Source organism: Bufo bufo, chromosome 5 (assembly GCF_905171765.1).
Source record: "Bufo bufo chromosome 5, aBufBuf1.1, whole genome shotgun sequence".
Classification (NCBI taxonomy): Eukaryota; Metazoa; Chordata; class Amphibia; order Anura; family Bufonidae; genus Bufo; species Bufo bufo.
Window position 1 is genome coordinate 505913247 of NC_053393.1, and position 14506 is coordinate 505927752.

Here is a 14506-nt window from a genome sequence, read left to right on the forward strand (position 1 = left end):
GTGCACGTTGCTATGGGCGACCGCAGCAGAATTGGTGCGTGGCTCTTTTAAGAGTCGCTGCAACTGCTCAATTTCGGGGAGTATGGTGCTCTGGCAGACAGATTATAACCCCTAACAGTCGGAAGCAAGGGTATTTTCATAGCAGTACTCACTCAGATCCACGGATGTTTTTTTTCAGAATCCAGGGCAGAAAGAACTGTTTTCCCTTTTCCAGGATGGCCGCCGCTTCACTACCTGTATGGGCAAACTCAGCGATTTCTTTATCCTCCTGGGAACTTGTATTTAGAACTTTAGTTCCTGCTGCTGTAGGAAGGATTTCTCTGTGTAGGCGGGCTGTTTGGTTCCCTCCCCTCTGCTGGGTGGATGTATTTCTTCTTCAGAGCTGATGTCCACATCTAAGATGGCCAATTAACCGCAGCAGAATTTGTGCGTGGCTCCTTTAAGAGTTGCTGCAACTGCTCAATTTTGGGGAGTATAGTGCTCTGGCAGACAGATTATAACCCCTAACAGTCTGAAGCAAGGGTATTTTCACAGCAGTACTCACTCAGAATCCCGGATGGTTATTTTCAGAATCCAGGGCTGAAAGAACCGTTTTCCCTTTTCGAAGATGGACGCCGCTTCACTAGCTGTATGGGCAAACTCAGCGATTTCTTTGTCCTCCTGGGAACTTGTATTCAGCACTTTAGTTCCTGCTGCTGTAGGAATAATTTATACGTGGAGGCGGGCTGTTTGGTTCCCTCCCCTCTGCTGGGTGGATGTATTCCTTCTTTAGAGCTGATGTCCACATCTAAGATGGCCGATTAACCCCTGCTCTGCCACAGTGCTGCGACTGATGCAGACCCACACTCTTCGCAGTAAGTACATGCAATAAAAGTCTCTTTTTCTGGGGGTTTAGAGATTACTGTAGCCTACTGTATATTATAGGCAAAAAGGTAAATCCTGTTCGCTGATGCCACTTTTATGCAGTGACAAGGAACGGGTGGATAATATTCTGTATTTGTCATGACGCCAATTGCAGCGTGCGCAGGGTACTATCCCAGGGCCCTTCCATAGAAACATAGAAACATAGAATGTGTCGGCAGATAAGAACCATTTGGCCCATCTAGTCTGCCCAATATATCTGAATCCTATTAATAGTCCCTGGCCCTATCTTATATGAAGGATAGCCTTATGCCTATCCCATGCATGCTTAAACTCCTTCACTGTATTTGCAGCTACCACTTCTGCAGGAAGGCTATTCCATGCATCCACTACTCTCTCAGTAAAGTAATACTTCCTTATATTACTTTTAAACCTTTGCCCCTCTGATTTAAAACTGTGTCCTCTTGTGGTAGTTTTTCTTCTTTTAAATATGCTCTCCTCCTTTACCGAGTTGATTCCCTTTATGTATTTAAAAGTTTCTATCATATCCCTTCTGTCTCTTCTTTCTTCCAAGCTATACATATTAAGGTCCTTTAACCTTTCCTGGTAAGTTTTATCCTGCAATCCATGTACTAGTTTAGTAGCTCTTCTCTGAACTCGTTCTAGAGTATCTATATCCTTCTGGAGATATGGCCTCCAGTACTGCGCACAATACTCCAAGTGAGGTCTCACCAGTGTTCTGTACAGCGGCATAAGCACTTCACTCTTTCTACTGCTTATACCTCTCCCTATACATCCAAGCATTCTGCTGGCATTTCGTGCTGCCCTATTACATTGTCTTCCCACCTTTAAGTCTTCTGAAATAATTACTCCTAAATCCCTTTCCTCAGATACTGAGGTCAGGACTGTGTCAAATATTCTATATTCTGCCCTTGGGTTTTTACGCCCCAGGTGCATTATCTTGCACTTATCCACATTAAATTTCAGTTGCCAGAGTTCTGACCATTCTTCTAGTTTTCCTAAATCCTTTTCCATTTGGTGTTTCCCTCCAGGAACATCAACCCGGTTACATATCTTTGTGTCATCAGCAAAAAGACAAACCTTACCATCGAGGCCTTTTGCAATATCACTTATGAAGATATTAAACAAAATTGGTCCCAGTACAGATCCCTGTGGAACCCCACTGGTAACATGACCTTGTTTTGAATGTTCTCCATTGACTACAACCCTCTGCTGTCTGTCACTCAGCCACTGCCTAATCCACTCAACAATATGGGAGTCCATGCTCAATGACTGCAGTTTATTGATAAGTCTTCTATGTGGGACAGTGTCAAAAGCCTTACTAAAATCTAGATATGCGATGTCTACTGCACCTCCACCGTCTATTATTTTAGTCACCCAGTCAAAAAAATCTATAAGATTTGTTTGACATGATCTCCCTGAAGTAAACCCATGTTGTTTTTCATCTTGCAATCCATGGGATTTTAGATGTTCCACAATCCTATCCTTTAATAGGGTTTCCATTAATTTGCCTACTATTGATGTCAGACTCACTGGTCTATAGTTGCTCGATTCCTCCCTACTACCTTTCTTGTGAATGGGCACGACATTTGCCAATTTCCAATCTTCCGGGACGGCTCCTGTTACTAATGATTGGTTAAATAAATCTGTTAACGGTTTTGCCAGCTCACCACTAAGCTCTTTTAATAATTTTGGGTGTATCTCATCAGGCCCCTGTGACTTATTTGTCTTCACTTTAGACAGCAAACTTAGAACATCTTCCTCTGTAAAGACACATGCATCAAACGATTTATTAGTAATCCTTTCTAGTGGAGGTCCTTCTCCTTTTTCTTTTGTAAAAACTGAACAGAAGTATTCATTAAGGCAGTCGGCTAGCCCTTTATTCTCTTCTACATACCTTCCGTCCTTTGTTTTTAATTTAGTTATTCCTTGTTTTAATTTCCTTTTTTCATTTATATATCTGAAGAATGTCTTATCCCCTTTTTTCATAGACTGAGCTAGTTTTTCTTCTGCCTGCGCTTTAGAAGTTCTTATAACTTGCTTGGCCTCTTTCTGCCTAATCTTGTAGATTTCCTTATCTTCATTGCTCTGGTTTTTTTTATAATTACAAAATGCTAGCTTTTTATTTTTAATGATTTAAGCCACTTCTGCTGAGTACCACAGTGGTCTCTTCCTTTTTTTGCTTTTACTGACAACTCTAATGCAATTTTCTGTTGCCTTCAATAATGCACCTTTTAAGTAGTCCCATTTCTCCTGGACTCCATGTAATCCGTTCCAGTCTGATAAGGACTCATTTATGACTAATTTCATTTTTGAAAAGTCTGTTTTTCTAAAATCTAAAACTTTTGTTTTTGTGTGGTGGGACTCTTTCACAGTTCTTATATTAAACCACACTGACTGGTGATCACTAGATCCCAAGGTTTCGCCTACAATGACATCATATACCGAATCCCCATTTGTGAATACCAAATCCAAAATGGCCTCCCTCCGGGTTGGCTCCTCAACCACTTGTTGTAGAGATAACCCCAGTAGGGAATTTAGAATATCTGTACTCCTGGTAGAACTTGGAATTTTGGTTTTCCAGTTTATATCTGGAAGATTGAAATCTCCCATAATGATAACTTCTTCTTTCATTGTCATTTTAGCTATTTCTTCAACTAGTAGATTATCTAGTTCTTTAACTTGACCAGGTGGTCTATATATCACACCTACACGAGTTACTGCATGGTTAGCAAACTGCAACGTAACCCAAACTGACTCTATGTTGGCCTCACCAACTTGTATTAGGTTAGATTTAATGCTATCTTTCACATACAGGGCCACTCCTCCTCCTTTCTTGCCTTCTCTGTCTCTTCTGTAAAAAGAGTACCCTGGTATGGTTATGTCCCAGTCATTTCTTTCATTAAACCATGTCTCCGTAACAGCCACTAAATCTACATTCTCAGATGCCATTATTGACCCAAGTTCATTGATTTTTTTTACCTAAACTGCGAGCATTTGTAGACAGGACTCTGAGCTTATCATTTCGTAACCTCTGTGCTTCTGACCTGTTCTGGCATTGTTTCGGGGGGCAATTGGACTCTTTTATTTTCACTCTTTTGCCCCCCCCCTTCCTAGTTTAAATACTCTTCCGCAAATTCTTGGAGTTGTTCACTAAGTACATTTGTTCCTTTGAGAGAAAGATGCAAACCATCTTTTTTGTACAGTTCCTTTCTATTCCAAGTAGAGCTATCATGAGAAACAAAGCCAAATCCTTGCTCTTGACACCATTTACCAAGCCATATGTTAAACTCCTTTATGCGCCTCTGCCTATCATTCTGAACATTATGCACAGGCAGAACTTCAGAAAATGAAATAGTGGATGCAAAATCCTGTACACATTACCAAGTGTGATAAAAGATTTTTTCACCTCTGACACTTCATTGCAAGCCAGGTCATTTGTCCCTAGATGGACAAGAACATCCACGTCCCCTTCCTGCTTTGCTTGCTTAACAATATTAATAATATGTCTTCTATCTCTTCTAGCAGTAGCCCCAGGGAGACATCTCACAAAACCATTTTCTTTAAGCTCCACACTTCTTATGATTTAATCACCCAGCAACAGCTGCTTCCTTTGAGACTTCACTTTATCATTTTTGTCCTTGGCTGCAGTCTTGCATACATTAGACATAGGAGTCGATGGTTTCTCACCCTCTGTGCTTGAGTCCATATCCATGTTGTCCTTACAATCTGAGAATGCTGCAAATGAATTATGGAGAACCACCGACTGTGGGACATGTCTTCTATCCACCACTCTAAGTCTTCCAGAACCTTCAGTAACCCATCTGCCATTTCTGGGGGTCCTCTGTGGCAGTGGCATTGCAGCAGTCCTAGCTGGAGTTTGTTTAACAGATAATTTAAATATCTCAGATTTCAAAAATGCAATTTCCTGCTGCAGTAAGGAGAACTGTCTACAGATCTGACAGCATCCGAATCTCCAAAGTGTGTAACATGAAATAAATGCACAACAATTCCTGCACTGAACCAAGTCTGCCATTTTAAAGATGTCGTAACGCACGTCCGAGCTTAGGTATGCCAGAATGATGTAATGGCTATAATGTTGCTATAGTTTTGTGGTAGTTGTGTCACTGTGTCTCCTACCTGGGTATGGCCGGACTCCTGGCTCGTGGCAATAAATTTGAGTGTAGTGATAGTAGGAGTAATAGAGGAACTTTGCAGAATAAATCATGTCCAGACCCTTTAGATGAACTTCAAACGTTGCTTTTCTACTGTTTGCATCCAAACAGTATACAGCTTTTGTCTCTTGTTTCCAGTAGGTTTTGGCAATGATTGGCAGGAATGAATACTTCTGCTTTAAATGTGGAGCTTGCAGGATAAACGTCGGATAGCTCTGTAAGGGCTGTTTCACACGAGCGGATGCCGTGCGTGACATCCGCTCCGTGAATGACAGCCAAGACCCGATGCGGACAGCAGAAGCACGGAGCATAAACATGATTGATAATGCTCCGTGCCTCTCTGTGACCTCTTTACTACGAAATCACAGTGAGATAAAGGTGTCACTGTGATTTCGTAGTAAAGAGGTCACAGAGAGGCACGGAGCGTTATCAGTCATGTTAATGCTCCGTGCTTCTGCAGTCTGCATCGGCTCTTGGCTGTCATTCACGGAGCGGATGTCACGCACGGCATCCGCTCGTGTGAAACAGCCCTAACTGTGGCAGGATTAGCTTCTGCACTTATCTGTAGCTTCTGCTGTGTGGGGACAGACTAGCTGAGGAGGAGTCTGTCCCCACACCTAGGACTCTGGACTTCTGACAGATGGATTCTCAGGGGATGCTTTCTTCCTGGAACTCTGGAGTTTGCCTGTAGTTTCTGCTCTCTTCATCCAGCAGAGCTGAAGGTGCTCAGACTGGGTATATGGCCACATCTCTTGTGGAGATGTGCCCCTACTTTCTTCCCTAAGGAGGGAGTACCACTCAAAACCCTCCTTTCCCCAACAGGGGTTAACTATAACTGGTTTTAACTGGTTTTTCTCTCCCTTGCTGCAGGAAGAGGGACTCGTCCACCTCTCTCCAGAAAAGGGGGGGGGGGGCAGAATAGAACAGGATTGTTCCACTCTGAACTGCCATAACATTAAGATCATCTGCCAATGATGCTGCCACCCGCTGGTAACCAGGATAATTACATGAACCATTACATTTAACATAGTTTTATGCACATTTCTGGAGGAAATAAGCAAAATCACATCTGATGACCGTATAAAGGCTCTTAGAAGATAGTAGCTGAGTAGAGGCGTGTAGTAACACAACTCTGGGGTGTTACAGATGTCACAGATATATTTTGGATGTGCACACATTACACAGGAGATGTAGCGCAGCTAATGTCACTGTCCGCAGTGGACACAGTCTATGGAAAAAGTACACTGGATGTCACAGATACTTTTGGGATGCGCACAAGTTACACAGGAGATGCAGCACAGACAATGTCGCTGTCTGCAGCGGCCTAACAATTGCATGCTATTTAGAGCAGGTTGCGCTGAAAAAATATATATTGCTGCCACACACAACAATAGTCCTTTAAAGGACTTTTGGGTCTCTGACAAATTTTTCTACTGAAAAAAATAATAATAATTCACTCCCTACACTATCTTTCCCTTCCTCAGCACAGCTCTCCCTGACTGTCACCGGGTCCTATGATGCATTCCGGACAGCCAATCACTGTAATGCCAGTAACCAACATGGCTACAGGGCTGTACTTACCTGCATGTTTATTGGCTGCGTAGCAGCCAACAAACGTGCGGGGAGGAGACTCGAGCATCGGCCGAATACCACCATGTGCCAAGCATCGAGATCGGGCTCTTGTTCTAATTGTGGCCTGTTGCTGTGATAGCACCGGATATACACCTTCTCAGCGCACCAGACAGTAAGCAATATTGTTGCTTGGCTCCGCCAGTGGGGTTGCACGGTCACGGAGTAGCAAGGATCATCAGGTAAGGCCGTGGTCACTGGCTGACTATGCCTCAAGGCTGGAGCATGACTAAAAGGCAGTCTGCCTGGTTAACCCCTTAGTGACCACCCATCCGCCTTTTTACGGCGGTCACTATGGGGCCTTAGGCTGGGCTGCCGCTTTTTTACTGCGGCCCAGTCTAAGCGCTGCACGGGTCATCACATGAGAGTCGCGGCCCTGCTCTAACAGTCCAGACCAGCAGGAGTGCTGATCCGAGCTGTTCAACACTTTACATGCAGCGGGCAATGGTTCCTGCCGCATGTAAAGTGCTGACAGAGGGAGCGGACTCCCTCTGTCTCCCATCGGCACCCCGCAAATGCGATGGCAGGGTGCCAATGTGTGTGATGGCTGGCTGGGGTCTCGTGAAGGCACCAGACCAGCCTTGAGTAATTTCCAGCAGGCTGCGCCTCTCTGGAATGTCAGAATAGCACTGACATTAAAATGTGATGCACTATAGGGATAATGCATTGCATTTTTAAATCAATCAAAAAGCTGTCTGTTATAGTCCCCTAAGTGGTAAAAAAAGGGGAAAAAAACACATTTACTCAATAAAAAAAATCCCATTAAAATAAATTAAGTTTATTTTCCCATTGAAAATACGCTTTTCAATGAAAAAAATTGCCAAAAAAAATCTTCCCCATATGTTTGGTACTTCAGCGTCCGTAACGACTCAGAATACATAAATACCATGTAAATTATCTCCTACGGTGAATGCTGTAAAAAAAAAAAAAAAAAAGACAGAATTGCTAATTTATTCTTAGTTCCCACCGAAAAAAACTTAACAACAAGCGATCAAAAAGCCGGCGTCCTTTCGGTGCGCAGGCGCAATACCGGCCCTCCCCCTTTTTTAAAGACCCTATTTGGCGCCCGATCAGCGCTGCCAAACTGAGTACTACAATGCTACAACGTGGACACATCTACCCTACATTCCTTTTATGGGATTGTTGTCATACGCGCCCTAGGAGCTTCTACTGTAAGTGTCATTGCTTGCTCTGAATTATTTGTGCTTGCAGGGTTGTAGCGATGGCATCCTGACTGGGTCCCTCTTGCTTTTTGTATCTGTTCTTAGGTCACACTGCAGTTTTACGCCATACACCCTTCAGCAGTTTTATATGTACTCAGCCCTAAGCCCTGTGTCCCCTGATGATTCTTGGGGCTTAGTTGCATTTTTCTCCCTATATATTATGGTATGTTCAGTTGATGAAACGCGTTGGGCATATGAACATACCCTTGTACCAGCACCTGATCGGGTCACTATCCTATAGCCTCCTAGTCACTTTCCAGTAGGACCTTATAGGGATCCCAGATCAGGGCAAGGTTCCAGGTGGGGTCACCCCTTGCGGGGCACGGACTCCGTGTTAGGAGGTCACTAGGGTTAAAGTAGGTCAAGTAGGGCGCAATAGGGTGAGTTTCTCTTTTCTGAGGCCTCCCCTCCCTGATGACCAATTATTTTTTTTGACAAGGCTACAGTGAAACCGGGTATCGAACCCAAAATCCGAATTACCATCCTCGTCATTAACTGTGAACAGTCTCGACTTGCTACCGAACCTTTATTTCTTTAAGACGCACCACCAGACCCAAAGAGAGTCCTTGTGACTTGGGCATAAGAATCAGAACCTGATGATTTACTGTTTTGTATGGTTTAGGGTCCATCTGTAAAGTTCTGCAGAATACGTCAGAATACGTCAGTGCTATGTAAATGAGTAGAAATAAGTAGTATAATTACCCCTCCACAAGGGCAGCTCGACTGGTACATAATTTTCCTGGCTTATCATAATCGGGATCATACCAATGTTTGATATTAAATCTTTCTTCTGGAATCTCTATAGAAATTTTTTTTTGCGGGACCATGGAATGGAAGTACGGGTAAGGGTGCTGTCTGCATCTTTTGCGGCCCCATTGAAATGAATAGGGATGTGGACCCGTAAATACGGTCATGTAAATGTACCCTTAGACTTTGGAAAGATACACAGGTTCCATCATTACTGGACTGCACTATTATTGCCTTAAAAAAATAGATGGTCTCCAGCTTCCATATATACGGTATGCGTGGGATATATATATTTTAAAAAGATCTGGGGAAGTTGGATGACAACTGGGACCCTTACTAACATGTAGATGAAGAATGATTTCCTATATGTTAAGATGGGTGTTCGGCAGAAATGTTTCCTTTTGTATTTAATAACTTTGATACCTGGCAATTCTCTTTCCTTCGTCTATTCTTTCTCCTTTATTATCATTTCCCCTTTTGGTAATTCTTAAATTCATAAATAAATACTGTACAAAAAAATTAAAAGCAAAAATGAATATGTTTAATTTGTAATCAGACAAAATTACATGTTAGCGTCTTTCTTGCCTTACCTATAAACACTCCAGTTTGACTTCCACTGATGCTTTCCGTTGGGTAGCCTCCATCTTCCAGAGCCCTGTATGTGCACTCAAGCAGTAGTTTTTGCTGTGGATCCATAATCTCAGTTTCTGACTTGTAGATTCCGAAAGGTTTATGATCAAATTCATTAATGCTATGAAAAAGGGGTTTGCATGAAAATGTTAGCCATCGGATATTAAAACATAATTAAGCTTTAAACTTTAATAAAAAATAGTGCTGACCCAGTTACAACTGGGAAAGTGCTTATTGGATAATATATTGGAGGATGTCACTTTATATCTCAGTGATATGGCAAAAAAAATTAAAATAGACCTAATTACAATCTATCAAGTAACTAAAAATCTAATCTTTAAATCATATGCTGGTAAAATAATAGTCACTATTATACTATGCAGACTGCAACATTATGTACATAAAAAGTTCATTCAGAAAAAAGCTTAGAAAATATTGCTAATGCAGGCTGGATTAAAAACCATAAAAGAAAGTCAAAATCTTCTTCACTAGATGCAGTAACTCACAAGTTGACCATGTAAAACAATAGTATAATATAGTACTATACATAGTAAAAAGATTTAAAAAAATCAGCTACATAGAGGCAAGGGATAGAATTAAACAAAAGATATCAAGAAATGTAGCTAAATATGAGTTGGTGATAAAAAGAAAGATGTAGTAGACATATTTTCATACCCCCAAGCTTGCATTATTAACAAAATATCTAGCAGACTAACAATCAGTAGATCAGTTGACAGAGCAAAAAAAAAATTGTGCAGGAAACTTATTAATTAGTTTGTACTTGATACCATTAAGATCAAGGAAAGCAAACAACTTGTCTAGCATGACCTTCCACTTCCCTTTTGGTTTACTGGCGGATTACCTAATTTAGACACCACTTATCATGTATTAAAGGGGTTCAGCTCTGAACCCAGACATATCCCCATTTTTACCCAGGCAGTCCCCCTGACCTGAGCATCGGTGCAGTTTTGCATTTTCTGGAGTTTCGGTGATGTACCGGGCTCTCCTTAGGGCTGCCAGGCGGAGGCTTCCGCCCAGCAGTGAGCCCAGTGACGTCACCGGCACTGATGGGCGGACTTTAGTGCTGCCCTAGCCTGTAAATGTAAAAGAGCCTGTGATGTCACCAAATACACTACTGGGCGGAGGCCTCCGCCCAGCAGTGTGTTATGGTAAATAAAAGAGCCTTTGCATGAAATGCTCCGATGCTAACATCAGGGGGGCTGCCTGGGTGAACCCGGACAACCCCTTTAAGTTACAGGATGAGACCCTACAACATTCATGCAATACATGTGCTATTTGTGTATATTGCAGTCCGCAAAATGAAAAGTAAAATTTTGCTGTTTAATAAAGTTAGCCTCAATGAGCTGATATAGAGGAGCAGCACAGTGGCTCAGTAGTTAGCACTGGCATAGTCCTGGGTTTGAATCTGACCAAGGAAAACATCCGCATTGAGTTTGTATGTTTTCTCCAGATACTCTGGTTTCTTCCCACACTCCAAAGACATACTGATAGGGAACTTAGATTTTGAGCTGATTGGAGACAGCAAGCAATGATAACATCTGTAAAGTTCTGCAGAATACGTCAGTGCTATATAAGTGAGTAGAAATAAGTAGTATAATTACCCCTCCACAAGGGCAGCTCGACTGGTACATATTTTTCCTGGCTTATCATAATCGGGATCATACCAATGTTTGATATTAAATCTTTCTTCTGGAATCTCTATAGTACAGTTTTTTCCCTCAATAAGAACTTTCCAAAAATTTTCAATTCCTTCGCCTGTTCAGTAGAAATATGACAGTTGTTAAACATGCATTATAAAAGATTTATAAATTTATTATATTATATACTGTACATAAAAATAGTTAGAGGGTCTTAAAAAAGAGCAAGTCCAGCAATGAAACCCTTAATTCGAAAATATAGCTAATATTTAATAAGAATAACAACAAACTAACCTATATAGTTACCTAGGTAGGTCCACAATTGGCTGGGTGAGCTATCTAATGGGTGGGGGAGAGGTGTCCCTAAACTGCTACCTGGATCTACACCTCAGCCCAGGGACGTCCCCTGGTGGTGGAGACTCCCTGTCCTCGAGCCTAGCCTCGCCTCCTGTCTAACCCTAGGATGGTGACAGGTGGTGAAAGCTGGCTCCGGAGTGGCCTACCGATCGACAACTAACACACACACATAAAGATAGAAAAAAAGGTGCCCACTGTATACAGCCCTCGTGACGGTACGCCAGGAGGTACACGGTACACCAAGTATTTCATAAAAACACCCTCTAGTATGATAGTTGAAGATGATAATCTAGAATGATAGTCAAAAGAAACCCCGACGCGTTTCACCCACGGAGTGGGATTATCAGGGGGTGATGAGAGGTAGATATATAATGATATTCGAAGGACCTCAGTAATCAACAAACGGAGAGCGGATACGTCAAACAAGCTCCGTTAGACGGGTGTAAATAGTATTGAGTATTTGAATCGGACCCAACCTTGATGAATAAATAAATAGATAAATATATACAGGAGGCAAAGTACATACGGTCAGTTGTCTACAACCTGAGCAGTTGCGGGTCATATAGCGGTCATACACAACATGCGGGCCTTGAATTTCTGCGGTGCCCAATGCCCAATTCGGTATAGTCGTACTGGATAGGTACCAGTGCGGTGGGATATGGTTATAACAATCACAGGGCATCAATGTTGGTCGCCCTGCACGTCACGGTGCCGCCTAGGTCATGTGGTTGAAATATAACTCAATCACAGAAGTGTGCAGAGGGGAGAGGAGCGCAGACGCCAGGCGCATGCGCGGCCGACGCGTTCATATTGCCAACATTGGTGGAGACTGAGGGAGGGACGGAGAGAGGGAATCCATCCCTCCCATCAGTGGCGTAACTATAGGGGTCGCAGTTGCGACCGGGCCCCTTGCAAGTCCTAATGATCGCGGTCTCCACAGCCCCGCATGCAAGTGATTTAAAATTTGTTAATCTTACTTTAATAATGGCCAGTCAGGTCGTGCCTGACCGGCAGCACAGCACTGCGCTCTCACAGTTAATTACATCGCGCCCCACTCCCGGCCCCGCCTCCACCAATCCGGCGCTGCTTTCTTGCTGTTATCTCGCCGGATCACTCAGGCCCGCAGCGCACGCCGGATGACGGGAGTGGAGCAGTCTCCTCAGAGAAGTTGTGTAAATGTGCACACACCGCTGGCTTCATAACTCACAGAGGGGCACCTGGCAGCGTGGCACAGTGGCAATACACAAGGGACTGGCATGGCAGCAAATCCTTCATAGGGGCCCAGCCTGGGGGATAAAATCATGACAGATATAGGGGCAAAGTGAAAAAAATATATATATATATACAGAGCGGGCAAAAAATTATATATATACACAGGGAACAAATGTAATATGTACAGAGGGGGCAAAATGGATTTATAAAAAGACAGGCGTAACGATCGCAGTCGCAGAGGGTGTATATATATACATTTTGCCCCCTCTGTATATATTACATTTGTCTCCTGTGTATATATTAAATTTTTTGCCCGCTCTGTATATATTTCATGATTTTGCCCCCGAGGCTGGGCCCCTATGAAGCATTTGCTGCTATGACAGTCCCCTGTGTTTGACTGGGGGGGGGGGGGTCGGGCCCGGTGGGGGGGCCCAATTCAAAGTTTGCCCCGGGGCCCATAGAACTCTAGTTACGCCTCTGCATCCCATGACGCGGCCGCTGCAGAGCCCAATACAATGAGCGGGTTCTGAGGCGCCGCACCACTGCCACCAATGAATATGTCTAATATTAAAGTAGGAGGCGGGACGGGGGAGCGTTTACCGCTGCACCGTCTCAGCTAGTGCGCTCGGCAGCCTCCTCCTTCTGACTCTTGTGTTCTCAGACCAGTCCCCAGCTCAATAGTGATCTGGAAAGCGCAGGTACCCACACACTGTCCCACAGATGGGGTCACCTATTATTAATCTGAGGTACATGGTGCTATTACATTAGTACCCCATGTACCTCAGATTAAAAGTATCTGGCCCCCAAGCACATCATCAAATAATGGGCAACATTGGGTTAACCATTAATATGAGGTACACATAATGAGGTTTCTTACTATTAATGTGAGGCACATGCAGGTCCAAATTGATAAAACAATGTGCCTTATGTTAACAGCATGTACCTGATGCCATTAACCCAATGTTGTCCAATATGTTAAGCGGGGTACTTGACGAGGTTGCTATTAATATGTGGCACATGGTTTCATCAATTTAGACTCCATGTGTCTCACATTAATAGCCAGTAACCTTATCATACTGTAGTACCCAACACCAGCCTACACATTAACCCCATGCTGCTCAATGTTCATTATGTCAGGAAGTACTCGCTGGTGTTACTATTAATATGAGGCACAAGGCTTCATCTATTTAGACCTCTATTTGCTTCACATTAATAGTAAGTGACCCCATCAAGTACCTCCTCACATAATGGGCAATTGATACTTTGCAAAAAGTTAAAAATACTCACACGTTAACCCATGCAACATGTGGTTAACGTGTGAGCATTTTTTTTCTTCATGGTATCGAATTGGTGTTGAAATACTTTTTTTTGGAGTCACATTTAAATAATAAATGTAATCGTTATATAGTGTTTTATACAGTATTAGTTATACCAACACACAATAAAATGCGTTTGCGGTATATGTTCACACCCAGATAAAGCTGAAATGTATTGTGAATAGGAATTTAAAACATAACATTTACTAAATCATTTAAAATAAATGCCACTTGGTGAGAAACATTAAAGACATACACCTCCATTATAGCATAAGGTGAACAACGGGTGGATCTTACCACGTTTGGTGGGTTCCACGGCCTGTGGAGGATGGTTCAGGTGATGGATGGACAACCGGAACCTGTGTGACCAAGGTGCTGATGTCTATAGGCAATATGGCACTCCTATGCAACCCTATTATGTCTTTCCTACCTAGGTTAGGTGGGGGGCTGTTTGAGCAGCTGCCTAGCACACATGGAGCACCCGCCCCGACAGGGGCGACCCCATACCGATCCTGTCCCTCAGTATGGGCCTTGTGCTATACTTAACCCTAATTACAAAGCCCTACATGCCATGTTTCGGTCCTAGACTCCAGACCTCATCAGGGGACTTCACAGAAGTATTCAGGGATAACTAGAAACAAATTAACAAACACACACTAAATATAGGTCAAATATAA

General features: G+C 43.0%; 1 protein-coding gene across 1 annotated transcript in view; it reads right to left on the reverse strand.

The window, feature by feature from the left end:
• Positions 1-13532, reverse strand: part of LOC121002599 (highly reducing polyketide synthase PKS6-like) — a 60482-nt gene extending 46950 nt beyond the window's left edge. Inside the window, exons 1-3 of the mRNA XM_040434044.1 lie at positions 13457-13532; positions 10909-11062; positions 9247-9407 (exon numbers count right to left, since the gene is read on the reverse strand). Coding sequence (XP_040289978.1) covers positions 9247-9407; positions 10909-11062; positions 13457-13532 — 391 coding nt within the window. The remainder of the gene's footprint in view (positions 1-9246; positions 9408-10908; positions 11063-13456) is intronic.
• Between the last annotated feature and the right edge of the window lie 974 nt (positions 13533-14506).